At 35.3% G+C, this 21,133-nt stretch overlaps 1 protein-coding gene across 5 annotated transcripts in view; it reads right to left on the bottom strand.

Moving 5' to 3' along the window:
* Positions 1–21,133, bottom strand: part of ADGRD1 (adhesion G protein-coupled receptor D1) — a 157,756-nt gene that overhangs the window by 118,801 nt on the left and 17,822 nt on the right. For 4 of the 5 annotated variants that reach the window (XM_084491653.1, XM_084491654.1, XM_084491656.1 and 1 more), the window contains 9 exons: positions 20,943–21,122; positions 19,492–19,746; positions 15,645–15,709; positions 14,464–14,619; positions 11,756–11,815; positions 10,376–10,493; positions 9,303–9,413; positions 7,577–7,652; positions 3,792–3,933 (listed from right to left, as the gene is read on the bottom strand). In XM_084491653.1, coding sequence (XP_084347779.1) covers positions 3,792–3,933; positions 7,577–7,652; positions 9,303–9,413; positions 10,376–10,493; positions 11,756–11,815; positions 14,464–14,619; positions 15,645–15,709; positions 19,492–19,746; positions 20,943–21,122 — 1,163 coding nt within the window. The remainder of the gene's footprint in view (positions 1–3,791; positions 3,934–7,576; positions 7,653–9,302; positions 9,414–10,375; positions 10,494–11,755; positions 11,816–14,463; positions 14,620–15,644; positions 15,710–19,491; positions 19,747–20,942; positions 21,123–21,133) is intronic. The other variant, XM_084491655.1, reaches the window with a different exon arrangement.

Raw genomic sequence — 21,133 nt, 5'->3', positions numbered from 1 at the left:
TGTCTCACCATCTTAGTCAGGCCTTTACCCTCTCTGCACCTAATATGACTGGACTTACACCAAGCCGGTATTTCCACATGCTGAAATATGATCAGCTGCCTTGTCAGGGAAGACAAAAAATTATAGATACTTTGTCTCCAAGACACTGTCAAAAAGTGACTTCGGTGTGGTCAAAGATCAAGACCTATGCCACATCACCATATAGATTTCACAAAATATTGGTGGTGTTTTACACCATTTTCTTTCCCATTTTCTCTTCTGATGCTTGCCAGATCGTGTTGCATATGCTTTTCAGTCTTGACATTCATCTCTTCTGAATTTCTACAATGTGCCGTAATTTCTTGGATCATACAAATGAAATATTAGTTCTTCTCTAGTTCTTCCTGCTATGAAAGACTTCTTGCCAGAAACAATATTTTACTTTTTTTTTTTTTCAGGATAATTATTTTACGAGATGTACTGGTGCTTCATGACAATACTTTCAGACAAGTCAAGGTTTTTCAACTTTGAACTACCATCAATCTTGACATCATCCCACATACACTGAAAAAGTCAGTTGATTTCTTTCATCCATTTAGCTGGAGAAAATAATTCATCCAATTGAAGAGCGCTGAAGAGCAGAGCATCAGCACTTTTAAAATCCAGTGAAAGAATGTCTGTTTTTCTCTGAAGTGTTCCTAAATAAGATATTACAAGTGTAATGCTATAATATGTATAAAGTCCCAAGCAAAAAGACCCTCATAATGATCTGCAAATATCACTGGAAAGGCTGCATATATCTACAGAAAAGGAAAATGAGAATTGCTTTTCACTCCTAGCTATTTTCTTGTATAAGTGGACATTGTGGATAGAAAGAATGAGTAAGAAATTCCTCAGAATGACAGAAAGAATGAAAATCATAAGAACACTTTATGTTCTTATGCAAAGAAGTTAATTTTAAATTCTTGATGAAGTCTCCTTATAAAAAAAAAAAAAAAAAAAAAAAAAAAAAACAACTAAGGCTGTTAATGTTATTTTCATAAAATACAAGAAAAAGTAGCAGAAAAACTAGCTTCAGGGATTGTGCAACAGAAATGAAACTGCTGTTTGAATAGAGATGATTTTAAAAAATAACACTAAGTACAATATACATGCCCATCTCGTCCACAGGGAGTCTTTATCTCATGAGAGAAATACAAGTAATATTTTTATGAATTATTCATCCTGATTCATGAGAATTTCTATTTTAGGTCAGAAAACCATTTTCCACTAAAGGAAGCTTGACTAGAAAGCTTTCTAAAAGTTCTATTGGTAGGAAGAATTTCTACCGGATTTATCAGTCCTGTAGGAATCCAGCTGCAATCCTGAACACCCAGGCCTAACGGCAATAATTACTCATGTCCTCCTCTTCTGTCCTCTCTGAAGCACCGTGAAAGAAGGGACTTGTGCTGCTATAGTATGAAAGGTTGCAGAGGCATTCAGTTATTTTGCAATACGTTCAAGTAAATTCACTTAAATTTACTTAAATTTGCTTAAATAGTTTATCTAAATAAATTCACAAATTGCCTTAATTAAATTGTTTAGAAGTACTCCATGGACTTTGCTGAAGCTATTTAAAATCTACAGTAGTGAAAAAGAACAGATTTGGCCCACTGCCACCTTACTTATGCATAATTAGAATGTATAATCTATTCATTCATTTCTTAATTTCAAACATTTTTGCAAATTAAAAGTCAGAGATGGAGATAACTTATATTCCCATAGCCATAGGTGTCACAGGCAGGCAGCCTTCCTCTCAATTCCAATGAATATATCACTTCAGAAGATCTGCTCACATTTTACATGTAATTCTTTACTATTCATCTTCTCCACAGACAAATATTCATTGCAATTGTATCTATTTCATTGTTTCTAAATATTATTCACAGAAATTGTAATCTGTGATACCAATAATTACAGAGTGTGATTTAGAATACAAGATACTCAGAGAGTTGATTCTGTTGCTCACTGATTAATAGCTTTTTTGGCAAAAATTCACACCAACGGCTAAAAAAGTACACCAGAAAAAAAAGAAAAAAAAAAAAACAAAAACAAAAAACAAACATGCTAGAAGATATACAAAATGCTTCACCATCAGATAACACTAGCACTATGCTCTGGAATAAGCATAGAAAAGATCTAATGTATTTATACATAGTTTTGATCTAAAAACGATGGAGAAGAGGAAATTTAGGGGCCAGTTTCTACTTCTAGTCCACAAATGATTCAGGGCAAAATAAAAATAAAAATAGATTATTAATTTTTGTTTTAACTTCTGGAGTAAATCTTCACTGTACCTCTTAAAGTAGTAGGATGGTACTGGTTCATTAGATGCAAAAAACAGCAGCAGATTGTTATATAATTTAACACTAAATAGAGGTTAATAACAATATACTATCATTTATTATCTAAAAAAATGCTCTATGATTATAGAAAAAAAACAAAAACAAAAACAAGAGCAATAGCAGGTAAAGCAGCCTATACTACAGAATGCATAACAAATTCGGCTAGAGGCAAAAGAATTAAATCTGTTCCTGTTATTTTGCAGGATTTTGGAGCATAAAATGCCAGGTGTGACTATGGAGTAATGACCCTACAATCTCTTCTTTTTTCCCCAGCCTGTGCTATACTTAGTATATACTTAGTGTTCAAATTTACTCTAAATTAAACCCCACCAAAACCAAATGATTTTTTGTTCTTCATGTTTACTCTCAGCCTGTAATAAAGGATTATCTTTGGATGCCAAGACAAAAATCTATGGAGGCAAATGAACTGCTCTTTCTTTTTCCTTTTTCAAAAAGGAAAAGAATTAAGGGTTTAAAAATACTACTATGAAGTGTGCTATGATAACAAATGTGTCATTTCTATGGGTATACCAGCATTCCAGTGATCTTCATAGCGAAATGCAACAGGCATAAAGAAAAAACACAGTTTTGTTTAATAGCCTGCTAGTAAATCATCATACCAAAAGCATGAGGAGGTACTAGAATAAATAAAGGAAAGTGCATTTTATAAATTATCTACAACCAGAGACTTCACTTACAAGTTCCTGCCTTTAAGAGACCACTAGGTACATTCAGAAGAGTCCTTAGCTTGAAAACAGTCCAACAACACTTTTCATTTCTATGCCTTAAGGTTTTTCCTCATATATTTGTTTTCCACTGTCTCCTCCATCCTTACCATAAGCCCAACAAACAGAAAGAAAAACTGGCTTGAATACAGTGTTTGAAAGATAATGTTGTAGAATATCTAACATATGTTTTCTAAAAAACGTCTAAGAATAGAAATCTCCATTTTCCCTTTCCATTCAACACTCTGTTGAGTAGGTGATAGATGCTGCATTCCTCTGCCACCACTGCAGAGTTTAAACTAGTTCTTCACTGACACCAACAAGACAAAAAGAGGTTCCTTTTTCTCTGAGAGCTAAGAAGACTGTCTATTTTTCCATTTTCTTGCTGGAATATATTAATTTAGTGAAATTTGAATGCTCTACTGAATTCGATCAATTTGAATTAAATTTGTCTCCAGGATTGTCAGATTCAGAACAGATTTCTGCTCTGTTGTCTAAAACAGACAGGTCATGCTAGAACAGAGCCGAATCTGCTTCCTTCCTATCCCAGGAGATACTCTGCCCATCAGATTTGTGGCTGTCATCCGAGTTGCTACTAAAACTCCCACAAAAGTTGCAAGAAAAATACAAAGAAGCCATTACAAACATTGAAGTTTTGAACAGCCCTAAGGATAGTACTAAACGGAGAGTTTGTTTTACTTACCAATTTGTGTGTGAGCTGGATGGTAATAAGAGGAGATCCTGACAGATTGTGGGACAGCTTGGGCGGAGGATCTACTTTGATGGAGATGAGATAGCTGGTTGCTGAGATCATATAGCCTTTGTAGGCAGCAGCTTCAGCAATCCTTGGAAAGAAAAATATATTAAGGAAGTAGAAAAAACATTTTTTAGTTCATGCCAGTATTGGCCTCTTTCAACCTGGCCTGAGAAATGTTGTTCCTGCCTGATGTACCTGTTAGAATAATTTCACAGTGGTAAGTTATCACAGCTCCCAGTTTCCTAACAAATTGTCTAAAGCAAAGGCCTTTGTGAGCAGTGTAAGACAAAGTTTATTCTCAGAGCTGCCTCCAAGAACTCACCCCTATAGCCACAACAAAGGGAACACAGCACATCCTTTTTCCATTCAGTTCAATGAATTTCTGAGTAAGATCCAGCCCCAGAAGATCCTATTACATGACTAGAAGAAACAGCTACATATTATAGGCCACAGCTTTAGAGACTTAATATCATAAAAATTCCTTCATTCTGTTCCTTTCTTGCAAAGGTTAACAAGCCTTGCTGAGAAGTGCCTTGGATGATTAGAGAGAATCCTATGTAGTAAGGGGTCTAAAAATAAACCTAACTAAGGAAAGAAGCCTTCAAGCAAAGAGAAAAAGTGCCTAGGTATTCAGACAATCTAAATAAACATGCGTATTAGTAAGATGCTCGCGTTGTATGCAATGCATATATACATGTATGTCACGCATATATTTAGAAGTCCTTTAAAGTTTAAAGTCCTTTAAAGTCCTTTGAAGGATTGTTTCTGTCCAGTTATAAAGTTTGTTAGAGCATAACTCAGGTCATGATACGAACAGAAGGAAACCTGACTAAACGTCTGATTAGTCTCTGTGATATTTTTTCTAGGCTAAATTATTTTTGCAGTACATAATAAGGACATTTATTTCTGCTTTCAGCTAAAACTTATGACTTTGGCATTTTGCACATTTAGGAATAAATGAGATCTATTTGGCTGTAGAGTAAAATTTTTTACACTATCTGTAAAAAAACTGCAGGTGTAAAACATTTTCTGTCATCCATCACTTTGGTAGTGAATGGATGTTTTTTACTATGAGAAATGACAGCTGTGGTGAATTAACCATCAGCGTGGGTACCTAAACACAGCACACCACTGGAAAAAAAAAAAAAAAAATCTTACATCTGCTACCTGTTAGCAGTGCTGTCTTGTTTTCCTTGGGGGAGGGAGAGTAGAGGTGGGGGTCATGTTGTAAGATATTAAAATAACTTCATTCAGTTCCTCAGCAAGACCAAGTAAAGCAGAACTCATTTACTACAACCCCAAGCACCAGTCTTTACCTCTGACCAGCAAAAAACATTAGTATCAGGCATCAGTATCAGTATCCTGCTCCCAGGAACCAGAATGTGAATTGCATTTGCTACTCTGATATGAAACGTTTGTTTATAGAAGAATGTGAAATGTTAAGACCACTATCCAACATTTTGAGATTTTTCTTTTACAGATGAACAGGATGGACATTTTTCCTCTCCTGTTACTTGCCATTTTAATGTTAGACTAACTGAATTTTGAAACGTACAAAAAACTTCAGCACAAACATGAAACTTCTGCGTTTTATGTTTGCACGTGCCAGCTTTTCTTTGTTGTAGCACAGTCCTGGTCCTGGTTGTTAGATGGCATCTGGTCTCTCATCTGATTATTTCCACTGGGATTACTACAGAGTTACACAAAATGTATATACATGGAAGCAGAACAGGACTCAAAACCTATTGTTTCTTTTTTCTTTTTTAATTTCTTTCCTTTATAATGAATCAAAACTGAGTTCCCTCTGAGAAACTGCTGTTTTTATAGTCTGAAAATAGAAGTCATCTGGCTCTACAGCACAAAAGTTCCAAGAACTTTGTTTTATTTTTACCCCCACATGCTAGAGAGGAAAGGAGAAAACAAACAAACAAACAAAAAACAAACAAACAAAAAATAAAATAAAACCACCACCACATACAACAGGTGTTCAAGGTTACAGGTGTTACAGGTGTTCAAGTACCTCAGTGCTAGACAGAAGCTAAAAGAAAATCTTCAAAATAAATAAACAAATTACTCTGAAAAAGCATTTTTATTCTAGTAAAATGTAAGCAAGGAAGATATAATAGGACAGTACAAAGAAAAAAAAAATCAAGCAGGAGGGAACTTGATACTTATTTTTAAAACATTATTTGGATACCTGGGGTTTGATTCCACAAAGTACTAAGCATTGTCCCTGCATTGTTGGTTTTTAGAACACTTTTGGGGCAGATCTGCATTTAGAATGTCATAGACATGACTCTGTAGTGCAATATAAACTGCAAACAGTTCAAGTAATTATAGGAATACAGCTGTTTCTTCTTCAATAACTTTGTGTTTTTCTTTAACATTGCAGCAGGTACAGAGCCTTTATTCTTGGAAATGTGTGTTAAAAATACATGTGATTCAGTTAAACTTGTATAGGTCTCCAGGTCATCCTATTCCATAAAATTCACAGACCATGCACAAAGATGACGTAACTATTTCCTTATAACAGAACCCCAGCAGCTTTAGACTCCATGATGATGCATTAGAATGAGAAGTTTTGACATGTAGGGTCTTTACTCATGTTGTGTTCATCTTTGCTAAACTTTGACCTAAATCAAGACCGTATTAATTTTCCATCTCTAAGGGGTTGAGAGTATAGCTAATCATCTTAATAAATTGCACTCTGAGCCTCCCAATGAAAAACCTAATCTGTCATGAATTATTGCCTGTTTCTTCATGTCAGCAAGAAATATTGTGCAGTAATGACATAGTTCCTTTACAGCCACCTGCTAAGTGCCCTTTTTTTTTGAGAGAGAGCAGAGAAAACAACAGATCAACTTGCAATTTAATTTTAAAATGCTATTTAGTAACAGTTGTGCCATTATCTCAGTGTGATCAATCTGGTCATAAACCAAGAATTCCCTGAAGTTCACAAATGATTTTTCATGACCTTCTGTGGAGCTGTGTGTAAAGAAAGGAAGGTAATCCCTGAAGTACATGACAGCTGAGATGCTGCATCTTGCCTTCTGCTGTCAGACGTAACATGATGAAAAGCCACATAACAGAAAAGACTGAGACAATTTAACTTAATCTACATATTTTAGTGTAGATCAGATAAAAACATGAAGTCTTACTAGTTTAAAAGGAAAGTGTAACGATTTACACGAATGGCAGTTCTAAATTCCCTGGGGAACTGTCCAGCTAAGAGGTATATAGGTCTCCATTTACTTTATCTTATCTGGAACGATTTCATTGGTGCCACATATAAAACAAAAGGTCTTTTAAGCATTGCCTGGTCTCCTGTCGTAAAATTATCTTACAAGTTCAGATTTTACCTACAGAGGGATGTTATGTTTTCTTGTTTCATATAAGTGCAAACTTTACATTTGTCAGGAGAAAAGATGTAATTTGCCTTTTATAAGACAGATTAAAGTTATGAAATTCTAATACCAGATCTGATGAAAGGAAAAAGAAGACAAGGAAAGACAACCATGTCACCATGAGAATCTATTTTACTACATCATAAAACAAAACATCTAACACAAGGTTTAATCTCTCTCTAGTTAATGACTACGCCTCTTCAATATTGCAGAATAAGAATTATGGTTCATAATTTATTTACAGTTGATAATGACATGACTGCTATAAAGGCATATTACTAATGTAATAAACAAGTTGTTACAGCATGGGAGATCTGAGATACTTACTTGGTATCCATAGGGTTGATATTATGAAAGAAATAGTGCATGTTATGGTAAAACAGGCCGACAATGGTAATCCAAGCTGTGAAAAGAAACCGGGGTTATTCCTTAGAGCAATTATTGTAAGCAAGAGACACTTCTCTCCTAGACCTGAAATTCTGTGTCAGTTAAGAGCCTTGACTTCTGTAAATTTCAACATCTTTGCTTTAGCTGAATTCTGATTATTATTTTAAATAAATGAAAAAGTATGAACAACTTGCAGTACAGCACAGGAGACATCAAAATAGAAGGATGCCTGCCCTATGCAACTGTACTTCCAGAATGAATAAGTTGTTAAAGTAATCAGTCATCATTTATAAAGCTCCCACATGTCATTAGAAATGGCTGCATGACATACCAGAGTCAATATCTCGAAGCTACAGTAATCTCATGGTTACTTAACCACTACCTATATTGGCTGGCAATTTACAAAACTGAAACACAGGCAAACAGTTTCCACTTCAGCTGCCTGCTTGTTGTCTTAATTCCAAGTATTTATGGGTTCTCTAGCATCTAAGTGAAGAGACAGATGTGTATTTTATAAGTGTCAGCCACACAGATGTCTGTCTTTTGCTGGGTTCCAAGTATTTACAAAGTGGAATAATGAATGTTTAGGTTAGTTCATTTGGACAGTGTTGCAGTGTTGTCTGAAGGTCAAACTTGTTCAGAAGTAAGTTTTAGAGATTTAACCCTTTTTCCAGCTAAGAGTCTGGATCATTTTGGGATAGCAGCCATGATAATGTGCCGAAGAAAATAAAATAAACATGGTAAGAAGCTTTTTAAGGAAAAGAAAAAAGTTCTCACATGCTATTTTTAGCATTACATAGTGGTTTGCAATTATAGTTATTCAAGCTTCAGAGCATTTCCAGTGAAGTCTCCAACTACAGCCAGTGCAAAGAAACAAAGCTGTCATCACAAAGCAGGTAGATAGTTCAGTAATTATTGGAGTATTTCCAACTGCAGGCTATCTGCAGCTTTTATCTGTGGCAAGTTCTGTTGAATTTTCTTCAACAGAAGTGACTGAGGAAAGGTCTCTGGGTGTGTGAATTCTGTGGATTGTAGTTTATGTGATTTAGCCCTTATTTTCAAAGACCTGAGAATCCAGGTAGATATCTTTAAAAACAGGTTCCTTCAATCTTTTAAGAATCTAAAATAATTGACTTTGAGATTTTAAAATCTTGCCTAAAGCTTCAGATTTTTTCCGATTTTTGAGATAAGAGAAAATTTTAGCTTAGGTTTGGATACCGTTGCTTAAATCTATCATTTTACAGTTTAAATTTATAAAACATTTTAAGGCTGATTTTTTGTGGAGATAGAAGCAATACCTGATCTGATACCACAGAATTTCTTTAAAATTACCAGTTTGGATCACTAGATATAATTATTTAATGATGGCTTCTCCAATGTTAAAAGACGCCAGTATTAAATGTCTGCAGTCTCTGTGGTCTAGGTGCATTATTCAAGTTGAATTAAAGTAATACAAAGTAATATTTAAGTAATATGAAAAACTCTACCACACTAATCATTCATTAATATGACAGAAGAATTGCTGCTGCTTTAGAGCCAGTATGATCAACAGCAATCAAATCCACTATTTAGAAAAGTAAGACAAACCAAAAACTGTTTTCAAGAAAAACTATTTTTCAATGTCCTGCTTACATTATTCTGCTCCTTCCTTTAAATTTTTCCTTACCTTTTTCTTGAAAAGCTTCACTGGGAATGGAAATATAACTCTGTCCTCGAGATGGAAAGCGATAACGGGACAAATTCAGAGTCTGAGGATGCATTTTAACCAAGGTGTAATCTGTGTGATAACCCAAACAAAAATATGATAAAATCAATAACGTTTACAACGTACATGACTATGTAACTGTGCTTTTCCAATAGCTATTACAAGTCTTGACTTTAAAACTCCAGTTGTTTGTAAAAAATAGAATAAATTCCCTGAGTACAAAACTGCCTTTTCTACCCAACTTCTTTATGAAGGGAAAGGCTGTACACAGTGTTAGTATACCATGGATCACTTCAACCATGCTCAAATACTGAGCTTGACAGGACAAGAAAAACACACTCTTCCTTTGCCACTGACATTTCAAGGCATTATTTCAGACTTCCAGTGCAATGTTGGAGAATGCCAGTGTCCAAGGGAGCTTAAGAAGCATGCATTCAGTGATTAATGGTACTGGTGACTGCTCAAGTTATTTGACCCCTTGCTCAGGTCTCAATGAAGCGGAGCAGAACAGTTCAATTACCTTCACTACCTGTAGCATCCTGAAACAGATGAAATTAGAGTGCTAGGATCTAAACAGTAGTAACAGAAAACAAATATATATATATACACGTATATATATATATCCTAAAAGGTTTAAACTAGACCTATCATTTGCAGTCCCTTATTCCCAAATTAAAGTTTTGTAGTATCCATACATCTGAAAGTTTGAAGCACTGTGTAAGAGCTCTAGGCACAACTTTAATAGTCTACTAGTATAGTCTTTGCTCTACTATGCCTTTAATATAGTTTTCTTGGATTAATTTAACAGAATTCATATGATAACCCCTTCCTCAAATAACCTCAAGAAAGTTCACGTACAGTCAGAGCTGATTACATCCGGACTTTCTGCAACTGACATGTTTTTTATTCAAAATAAAAAAATTGTTTTGATTTCTTCTTTCACATTAGCAAAGAAGGGGCTGCACGTACAGAAGTGTTTACAACACACACAGATAGTACAGAGAGAAAGGTAGAACATTTCTGCTAAATCCTACCTGCCACAGATGATGTGCCCTCAACAGTTAGAGGTAATGTGTTCTCTTCCAGATTGCCTGTCATATGCACCATCACACTGTCAATAGTTTGAATTAAACTTCCAAATATGTGAGCAGTCTGAGGGAAGAAGAAAGAGAAGGCTCTACAACAGAAGAAACTGTGTTTCATAGCACAAAATGCCAAGGTGCCAATGTTAAATTCCCGTGTGACTCATTGTTTGACTGCCCAAAGTCAAATCTGACTTCTCCATAACCTTTTCCACATATAGGGGATTAAATCTTACATAAAATGATGCCATCAGAGCCTGATCTTATAAAATACTATGTTTTATAGTGTCTCCAAAGAACTCTCTGCTCCCTTCAGCATTTGGCAGTCAATTATATTCAGGACTGAGCAAAACGATGTCAAGAACTGAACAGATTATTTTGGCGATATATAAAAACTTGTATCAGACACTCATTGAAACATAATCTTACATACATTTATATCCACAACTTTCTTTCATCTTTATAGAAACATTCCCTAATATAAAGCTGTGTTTAAAGTGTTTATATGTCCCCTGAAAAACAATCCTCAACACTAAAACTTGATGCATAAACCATCAGAGTGAATGTATGTTTCAATGAAGAAACCTATTTGATTTGAGATCTACTCATACAAGAGATAACCAAGAATTTTAGGCTAAGAACTTAAATCCATTAGACATCTATGTCTTAACATTTTTAGGATTCGGTAAGACTCCAATTTATATTAGTAGCCTGTCCCCTTCTCTTGTTTTAAAAGATTTTGTCTATTAAAATTGAGATTCAAATAAAATTCTCAGAAAATTCCTGGATTCCTCATGCAAGTAGTTTTTCACACTCAAAGTTGGGCAGGTGACTAGAAGAAAAAGATCATTAATACAAGTTGCTTTTCCCTATATCAGTTGTAACCTCTTTCAAAGTTTTACTCTCTAATCTAGGTAAGCACCACTACATATTTCATGTATATTGAAGACAGTCCACCTACAAAAAAAAAAATACACAATTATGAAAGTTCAGTGCTAAAAAGCCTATATTTAGGTCAGAAATTAAATACCAACTATTGACAATATCCGTTATTATAACCTAAATGCAGTTTTAGGTTATTTTATTCATTCTGAAGTATGTGGAAGCAGGAGCAGACACAGCTCCCCTACTTTAGCCCTGAAAAATACATTATAAAAGAAAACATATTTGTTTTGTCTGTGGATCTTTACTTCAAATATGAAAATGACATACAAGCAAATAAGTCATACTGCCAGCTGTAGCAGCAAGAATAATAGAGGTAACCAATTTCATTACTGTCTACGTGAAGTCATGCACCTGAATTAACCTACAAATCAAGCCCATTTGTCTTACCTCAGGTATTTCGAGCCAGTTGGGCAACAGCAGAAAGTCTTCAATGGCTTTTAAAAATGCCTAAAAAGATTAAATAATCAAATATAGCTTTGTTTTTCTTCAGTTACATCTTGTAGGCATGCAAAGCACATCCCTGCTAGGATTTCCATAGGTTCATTTTAAGACAACAAATCCATTTTCATTCAAGTCAATGAGTCACCCCCTACTGCAAATGTTCTCATCATGTTTTGAATGGTGATATTTTAATTTAATAGTTTATTTATTGAAAGTAACACCACTGTGAAACTCCCGAAGTTCAATCGTTACACTACAGCTGCAGTGACAACACTACATCTTAGAGGAAAGAGAATTTATTCTCCTAGTTTATCTAAACTCATATGACATTACTACCTCTTCATCTAAGATTAGATATTTAAAAAGCACTGTATATAAATCTAGGCCCCATCACCTGTTCTGTTTTATTATGTGCTTAACTTTTGCACAAAGAGGTTATTTTTGAGGTCAAGATTGGTCATGGTGGGCACTGTTTTTCATGCCCAGCACAATACAGTCTCTGCCCTAAAGAGTCTTGCTGACAGATAGGAGAAAGAAGACATCGAAAATGAAAAATAAAAATAAATAAATAAATAAAAATAATCCACATTCCTGCTTAAACATCTCTGCTCTATTCAAACATCTTTAAACCTATCAGGAAGTATCTCTTTCCAGGCCGCATCATCACTCCAAAATTACCGCAAAAAAGCAGGCACTGGAAAAGGAGGGAAAGCAGGAGGACTGGAACTGCTGGGCAGAGCAGAATTATACCAGAATGCTAAGTAAGATTTGTCAGAAGTAACACATTATAAGAGTGTCAGTAATCAGACAGTTTATTGCATATCACTTAAATCAAATTTTCTTGTGCTATGAGGCATGTGACAACCAGTAGAGAGATAACTGTACAGAAAATAGCATGTGTGCTCCGCGCTTGTCTTTCAGGGAATTAGCTGCAGACAATACAAGGCCTAACCATCAATCAGACAAGTGACAGAGGCTGTATGTATGATCAGGACTCTTGTGTTTATTTCCCAAAATAGCTTTGCTGAAGATAATCATGTCCCGTTTTTCTGTCTGCACATCATTTTCATGGCACACAAAGCGGCAGATAGCATGAATGAACAACCAAATGGCAACTGAAATGATGTGGGAAACAGGTACAATATATGACAGGATGATGTTCCATTTTCAAATTAGAGCCCACATAAAATTTTCAGCGAAACAAAGGAAACAATGTATTAGAGCTTTTAAGAATGGTTTTTGCTCCATATTAAAATGTGATCCACAAAATCCAAGCTTTACAGTTTGCAGATGCTAAGCCTTTAGCACAAACTAGCAAATGCTACCCCTGTATTTTTCAGAAGCATTTATTTATATTTTTTGTCAGAATAAATAATCCTTGTCACCCTGGTATTACCAATGGGCTTGAAGAAACAATCACTGGTGAGGCCAGAGCTGATTACTGTAATAATAGCTTTCTAGCTTGCTGAAAACAGGGAATTAGCTGTCCATCGTTTTACAGAAGGCCAACTTTATGTTGTCAGAAAGTGACCCCCTTGTCTGCAGTTCAGACTGCAGAAAATGCTTTTTCTTTTCTTCTTTTTCTTGTTCTTTTTTGTTGGTGGTGGGGAGAGAAAGGAGGGGTGGTGGGGTGGTATTAGCCTCAACAAATAAAAAATTACTGAATTAAGCTTTAGACCTTATCTTGTCATGAACCAGTTTTAAGATTTGTGATATGACTACACAGAAGTCCTGGCTGTGATTGGATCCCTGGTGCAAAATAAAGCCATTAACCAACAAAAGGCTGAAGATACCTATACCATAAAGAGGCCTTCTCCCATATCTTTCCACCTCCAGTGCAGAACTGGCAGAGAAGGACATGTGCCTCTGCCCTGCTATTTCAGAGTCCAGCAAGAATGATGCATGACTTTACAAAAGGAGGACAGGCACAAATTACCCTCTGCTTGCTTACTACAGGAAAAATAAAAGCTTTTAAAGAAAAAATAAAAGTTGGGCAGACAGAAGTAACTGATAACATTTTAACCTTACAGTACAAGTATGGATCTGAAATATTAAATTGTAAGCATACACTTGGGTGGTTACCCTGCACCAGACTGTGATGAAGCCACATCTAGAGTGCTACCAGAATCAAAGTTATGATGGTTTGCCATTAGTTCAACCATGCCTCCACTTTGCTGCTGTCACTGCTTGGATTATGGTGTCTTTATGCCTTGTGCCTGACAGGGAACAGTCATACTCAGCTGCATTTTGAATCATTAGGGCTGTGCAGAGAAAAGCTGATTTATTTTTTTCCCCCTGATTTATATATTATTAATTGAATAAACATATTGTTGAAAAAAAAAAATCAAATTATTTTCTCCTTCTATGTTTTCTGCTTAATTAATAATTTTAATGTGCAGTCATAGTTACAAATATTTATAAGTAGTAAGTATTATGTAAGGTTCCCAAGAACTAATTTGTTTTAGCAACCTTTGAACCTTTTCTTTGGTTGAAGCTTGCTGTTTGCTTTGCTATTTACTCCCTAAGTAGCCACTGCTTTTTTCATATGTATTTTCTGCAATCAGCAAAAACTTTCAAAGTTGCATTCGATATTCTAGTTCCTGGAGAAATTTCAGTGTTATCTGGCTCTGCACACAGATTTAAAAGAAGTTTACCTCTGTCAGGCTTAGAGCAGTATTTTCTGACAAGGATTTGTTGGGCAAGCTGAACGATACATTTTCCAGGTAGTCCAGCATGGTGTTGGGGGACTGGAAGTTCCCTCTCTCCTTGGTCAGATTAGTTATGATGGGATGATAGGCATTTGTAGACAGCTGAGGGAGAGAGATAAAACCATCAGAACTTATTCCAAACAGCAGACATTAGTTATGGTGTTTGCCCAAAAGGGGTCTAAAGGACAGTTTTTAGTTCTCCTGGAATCACTAGCATTTCCGGGCAGTGCAACCTCAAGACTTAAGCATTTCTTAAGCATTTAAGATTGTAAGCATTTCTCTGCCATAAAGCCTCTAAACAGAACTGTTTACTTCCCAACCCATTACATAAAGCCCAGTATCACTGGGTGTGAAGGGTTTTTCTTTACTGTTTCTGTATTGCTGCTTTTTGTTTGTTTTCCTGTAGTCTGAGGCATAGTGAACTGCTGTGATTATACACAGGAGGCTACGTACACTAAAGGAAAAAGGAAAGCACAAGAACGGATAGACAGGAGAGTCAGAATATACATGCACAACTTAATTTTTTCATTAGCAACTCAGGTCCTATCTGAAATGGTTTCTGTGAACAAGAAGAAAACTAATAGAACTTTGACACTCCAGATAGCAAGAAAATGAAAATACCCTGGAACAGCTAATTGCATGTAGGCTGACTACAGCTAATTGTATAGAGACTGCATATGAAAAATAATTTTTGTTTAAATCTTTTTCTTAAGTGCATTAAGTGCATTGTAAATAAATGAAAACTAGCTTTGTTATTGTGGTGGGCAATTTCTTCTAATTTTCAGAGGAAATAAGAAAAGTTATCTAAACGTTTTTGAATTTCCTGTTTCTTCAGAGCTCACTGAAATACTTGTTTCTACCTTTTTTTTTTTTTTTTTTTTTTTTTTTTTAAGTACAGAAATTATTTTTATTTAACAGTGAATTCCCAATATCTGTCCTACACTTAAGGACAGTTCTCCAATATCCAGTATCTTCCAATAGTAGCTGCAAATGCTAACAATGCTTTTTAGTACTGAAGTACTAAAATAAGTGCCATTAATGAAAATTGTAAAATGGAGAGGATATGTAATTCTGTAATATGTAACAAATTCTAATGCTATAGAAAAGAGTTATGTGGACTGTCCTACCAAAGGTTTTGCAGTAGTTGTCATCATAGACCATGGAAGTGTTGAAGAAAGCAAAACTTGCACACCTAGGAAAAATACATACAGAAATGAGTTCAAAATGTCTGTGTGTATGTATGTATGTATATACATTCCCACTGCAGTTCCAAGCAGTTCTAACTTAAAGCATTATATTTGCTGTTCTGTGCAGTTTACTTATTTACAGTATTAGAGCTACATAGTCTTGTTTAAACAATTTCAGGTACCATTTCTCTCATCAATTTTATATCCACATCTTTATACAGATAAGCCTTGTAATTTAGTTTAATTCTTAAACACTTAAAATTAAACCTTTCTCTGCAAACAGGAAGTTTCAAGTGTTTTATCTCAATTAAAAAAAAATTAAAAATAAAAAGACAACTAAGACAACTGCAAGATTAAAACATTGTCATCCATCTTCCAAGGCAAAGTATTTAGGGAAAAAAAAAAATTGCTATGTCTTATCAGAACTAAATAATAATCTGTAGGCACTTCTGACAAGTTCATATATCTCCTTGCTGTATTATTGCTGTATTATGTATATATGATAAATTCTTTAGAAAAGGGACTAGGAAGACTCAGACATCAGAAAAAAATGAGACTCAAGTGTCAAGTATGGTGCCCAGATAGATGCTAATTTGTTTAAATAATTATTTACGTCTTGAATATAAAGTGCTTGAGTGTCAAATAAAATCATGCACATACAGACAAGTTCAGAAAGACTATTCCTAAAAATAATAAATAAATTAAAAAAAAAAATCTGTGAGAAAAACTGAAAGCCAAATATTTCCATCACATTCATGAAAACGGGGGTATCAGTCAAATAAAAGAAAAAAAATTAACAAGGGTCAAGGAGTCAAAACAGCCTTCAGTAGCAGTAGGAGAATATTGTGGATAATGTCTCTATTAGGTGTTTTTAAGTTAATTTGAAGCCCCAGCAAGGTTGCTGTTAATCAGATGGGCTTAACTGATGAATATTCCCTTAGCACCCCTTAGCATTATACCCACTGAAAGTTACCATATAAGCATGTCATAAATGATTTGTTGAGACAAAAACAATAAACTCATTTTGGGATGGTTTCCAGCTACTCCATTTTAAAAACATTGATTCCTTTCTGTGCAAGGGGATGTATTGATCATTTGTGATAGAGAAATAAAATTTTCTTCTAATCTGCATCTTCCTAAGAATTTATGTTTGCCCAGGAGTATGGTATTTCAGCACAATCAAACAGCAGTGGCATATATTGGACACATTATTTTCATTAATCCACACGTAAAATGATTATTCATTCTGTTAAGGAACAGGCTATCCTATTAAGTTTCTTATGTTAGACCACGTTAGCTCAGCTTCATCCCTGCTTTAAGTTTTACAAGGTCAATAGATACCAAGGTTTGGTTTATTGTGTTGGTTAGTATTGTAATATCCATTACTTCCTCTGAGAATGCCCTAGCTTCAGTTATTTAAAATTGGAAATTAAACCAAAAAAAATCTAATCAGTCTACTGCTTTGAGTGGAAACTCAAAGTGCTTTTAGAGTACTGTGGTGGTTTTACCGTGCTGGGCAGCTAAACACCACAACCGCTCTCTCACTCCCCCTCCCTTAGATGAGGAGGGGGAGAAGTAAAGCAAAGAACAACTCACGGGTTTAGATAAGGATAATTTAATTAAAGGGAAATAATTATAATAATTAAATAAAGACTACCATGAACTAAACAATTTAACTAAGGGGAAGTAAAAGGGAAAAGGGGAAAAAGGGAGGAAAACAAACAAACAAAATAAATGAAAGCTATATGGAAGTGCAGAGGAAAGAAATTACTCTCTACTTCCCACAAATGAGCGATGATTGACCACGTCCTTGAAGCAAGGCCTCAACGCACGCAGCCGGTGTTCGAGAGGAGGACCGACGTCTTCTCAACGAGAGCCCACCCCTCCCCTCTTCTTCCTGTTTCCACCTTTTATTGCTGAGTGTGACACCACATGGTATGGAATATCCCTTTGATTGGTTTAGGTCAGCTGCCCTAGTGATGTTTCTCTCCTCACTTTTTGCCCACCCCCTAGGAGGGTTAGAGAAAGGCCCAATGCTGTGCCACTGCTGCTCAGCAGTAGACACAACACTGGTGTGATAACACTGCTGTTCCAGCTACAAGTACAGAGTACGGCACTGTATGGGCTGCTGCTGGGAAAGTTAACATTCCAGCCAGACCCAGTACAAGTACAAAAAAAAAAAAAAGAAAAGAAAAGAAAAAAAAAAAAAAAAAAAAAAAGAAAAGCTCATCAAGCTCATCAATTTAGATGTAAGAAAACCCGCAGTTTTAAGAAAACCAACACCTTTGAATCAAGGTTTAAAAATAAAAATAAAAATTGTGGTAAACTCACAGAACATCAAGAACATTTCAATGCAGAAATCAGGGAGTCTGCTATGTAGCTTTCCAAAAATCAACAAGAATGGAGATGAAGAGTACTATAAAATTCTGCACTGCGTTCCAAAAATTTAGACTTCAGGAGAATCAAAGGGTCAAACTGCTACTGCAGTCTTAGAAAGTTTAGTTATTAGCATTAACAAAAGCACCTATATATTCTGAACTATATTCAGTACGACTGAACTGCCCTTTTCCAAAGTGAAATATAGAGGAATGGAAACTTACATCCAGAACAGCATTTGCGTTCCTGGAAAGACCTTTCTGTGATGCCTTAATTATTTTTGAGTGTGGGTAGGATTTTCAACGTGGAATAAAAAATTTATACTTTCCATATCAGATAAATTCTCTCAGAATGTTTGAAGACATTCATAAGAACCACATTGTAAAACAAAAAACTCGATTTCTATCATTTGTGTTGCAAAGCAAATAGGCTGCTTCATTACATATTAAATGAAGGGCTTCCTTTTCAGTGGTTTCAATTCTACTTAAACTACTCTTTATTTTCCTAATACATTTTGTATTTAATTTGATCGCTATAATCAAACCTGGGTGTTACAAATGCATGCATTCTTATTTCCAGGTTTGCATCAGTAGTGTTATTCAGAGTTTTCATTGTGAAAATGTTTCCCATGTGCTTAAAAGCACAAGAGTGATGGGTGTAACTGCTTTAGCTCTCAGTAACCCAGTAAGAATAAGTGAAAGCAGGGAAACTGCCACTGAAGCCAAATGTTACAGATGGCCCATAGTTTTATTACTCAGATAGATGTTTTCTAATAGTTACTCACACACAAACACTTAATAGCAACAGCCTTTTTTGTACTGAAAAGTCTATAATAAAGATCATGCCTGACAGATTACTGGCCACTGTCTTCTAAATCTTTGTTCAAATACTGATTTTCTGCTGCATGTATTATGCTTCAACTGATATCTTTCTTTTCAGTTCACAAATACAACTTAGTTACTAAATCTTTATTGTTTCAGGAACTCGCGGGATAAGCATTGTTATCCACATCTGCTGGAATCACTAAGTGACTTGCCTCTAAAGTTATACAATGACCAGAGTACTAGAAAACTATGGTTGATATTTCTTAATACTGTTCTGACTCGAGTCTAATTATTGCTCTTCTTCACTTGATCTTAGGGGACCTAACAATGACTGTATACTTCTGGTTTCAGTAATTTTATTTTATTTATATACATACATTTTAAAGGAGCTAGAAGCCCAGATGAGAAGACTGCATATTCAAAGACAGCTGAATGTTTCAATCACTTTAATATCTGAATTTTTCTGCTTCTACAAACTACTTTCAATGGCTGAAAAATTAAAAAAGAATACAAATCCTACACACTAAATATTTTTAAGTCAACTTTTGCAAAAGAGAGCCTTTGACAACAACAGTGTATATACTCACCAATAGCAGCTGTAAAATACTGTTCAATTTCATTGGGGGTGAGTGCCCTTTCCCATATAATGAATTCATCAAATGCCCCATTCACATAGCGCTTAGTTTGATCCCCCTCTGTCCCAGTCAGCAGATTTGCCTTGGGGTCTCCATAATCATAGAAAACTTTCCCTTCTGGATCAGATGTGTTTAGAGTTCCATTGACATAGACTTTCAGTCCTTCTCTTGATTTCCAAGTGAAGAGAATATGAGTCCAATAAGGACCTGCAAAACATTAAGTCACGGTAAAATCTATGAATCTTTTCCATTTAGTGTCTCTCCTATTCAGGAAGTTTTTGCTGACTTGGGCTATGCTATAGAGGTATGTAGTAAGTGCTAAGAGTGAATTATGGAATGCTGATGTCATGTATATTAATCTTTATACACATGGGGAGGCCCATACTTTGGCAGAATGCCTCTTAGGTTTTGTCTGAACTCTTAGTTGGGCTCACTGCAGTTCCATAAATTATATTTGGTGAATACTATCGGCCAAGACTTGAACTCTCTTCAATACTGTCTCAAAATACAATTCAGCAAGAGCTCCATAAAGACTGCAAGAATGAAAGAACAGGAAAATAGGCTAATTAAAACCTGCCAGTTTCTTTGTTACACTTCAAGGGCTGAAAACATAATATTAATTTTTATTTGGATTGAATAATCCACAAATATGCAGATTTTTTATACCATTTAACAGTTCTTCTCTTAAAACTGGATTTCTAAACTGATTTATTATACTTTATAAGACTTTATTACTATGAGGTGAGAAAGTCCTATATTCCCAGTTTGCAAACAGTTAAATTAAGGCAAGAAAAGACTTAGTGACTGTCACTAGCATTATTAGAAATACAGATTTTTTTTGAATCACTAGGTAATACCATTTGCAACAACAGTTTAGATAGAAGCAGTACAATATGTGATATCCCAAAATGATTATTGATACCATGCCATGACATGCAAAATTTGATACTCAACAGCTAATAAAATGACCAAAGCACATAACACCCATCAGTGCAGTGGATGCAGCGGAGGTCTGCTCACCTACCCAGTTTTAGAACATATGGAGAACTCCTAAGGATTAACCTGCATTCCTCACCCAGCTGTTTCCTTCTAAGCACTCATTAATATATTGATGTCAATAAGAACTCTGCTTCAGAAAAATGGAAGTCAGGTCCATGTATTGTTGTTGAACAGCAAATGTTCTGTAGTACAGTATCACTGAGTTTTCTGATCATATTTTCTCTCTCCCTCCCCCCATGAAGAGAACTCTTAAGCACAGAAATCTGTAGGTATCTTTATACACCTACTTTTCTTTCCTGAAGATGTGCTCTTACCATTACACCTCTCTGCAAGAACAATATAAAATATAACAAAAAAAAATGCATGAAGAAAAACAAACAAACAAACAAACAAACAAAACTTACCTGGTGGACTAAAGCTTGCTTTCCACTTCATCATTGCATTCCCACGTGTGTAAAATTCTACTGAACCTTCACCTTCATTTGAACAGATTTTGAAACCACTAGAAATTACTTGTCCACCGGAGGCAGGGGGAAACTTAGCCTGCTGGTCTTGAGTCTTCCAGAAAAAGGAAAATGTTACTCCTGACAGAAGC

This window comes from Aythya ferina, assembly GCF_964211825.1.
Source record: "Aythya ferina genome assembly, chromosome: 17".
Classification (NCBI taxonomy): domain Eukaryota; kingdom Metazoa; phylum Chordata; class Aves; order Anseriformes; family Anatidae; genus Aythya; species Aythya ferina.
The sequence above is the reverse complement of the archived record's forward strand: the minus strand, read 5'-3'. Positions and strand labels throughout refer to the sequence as shown.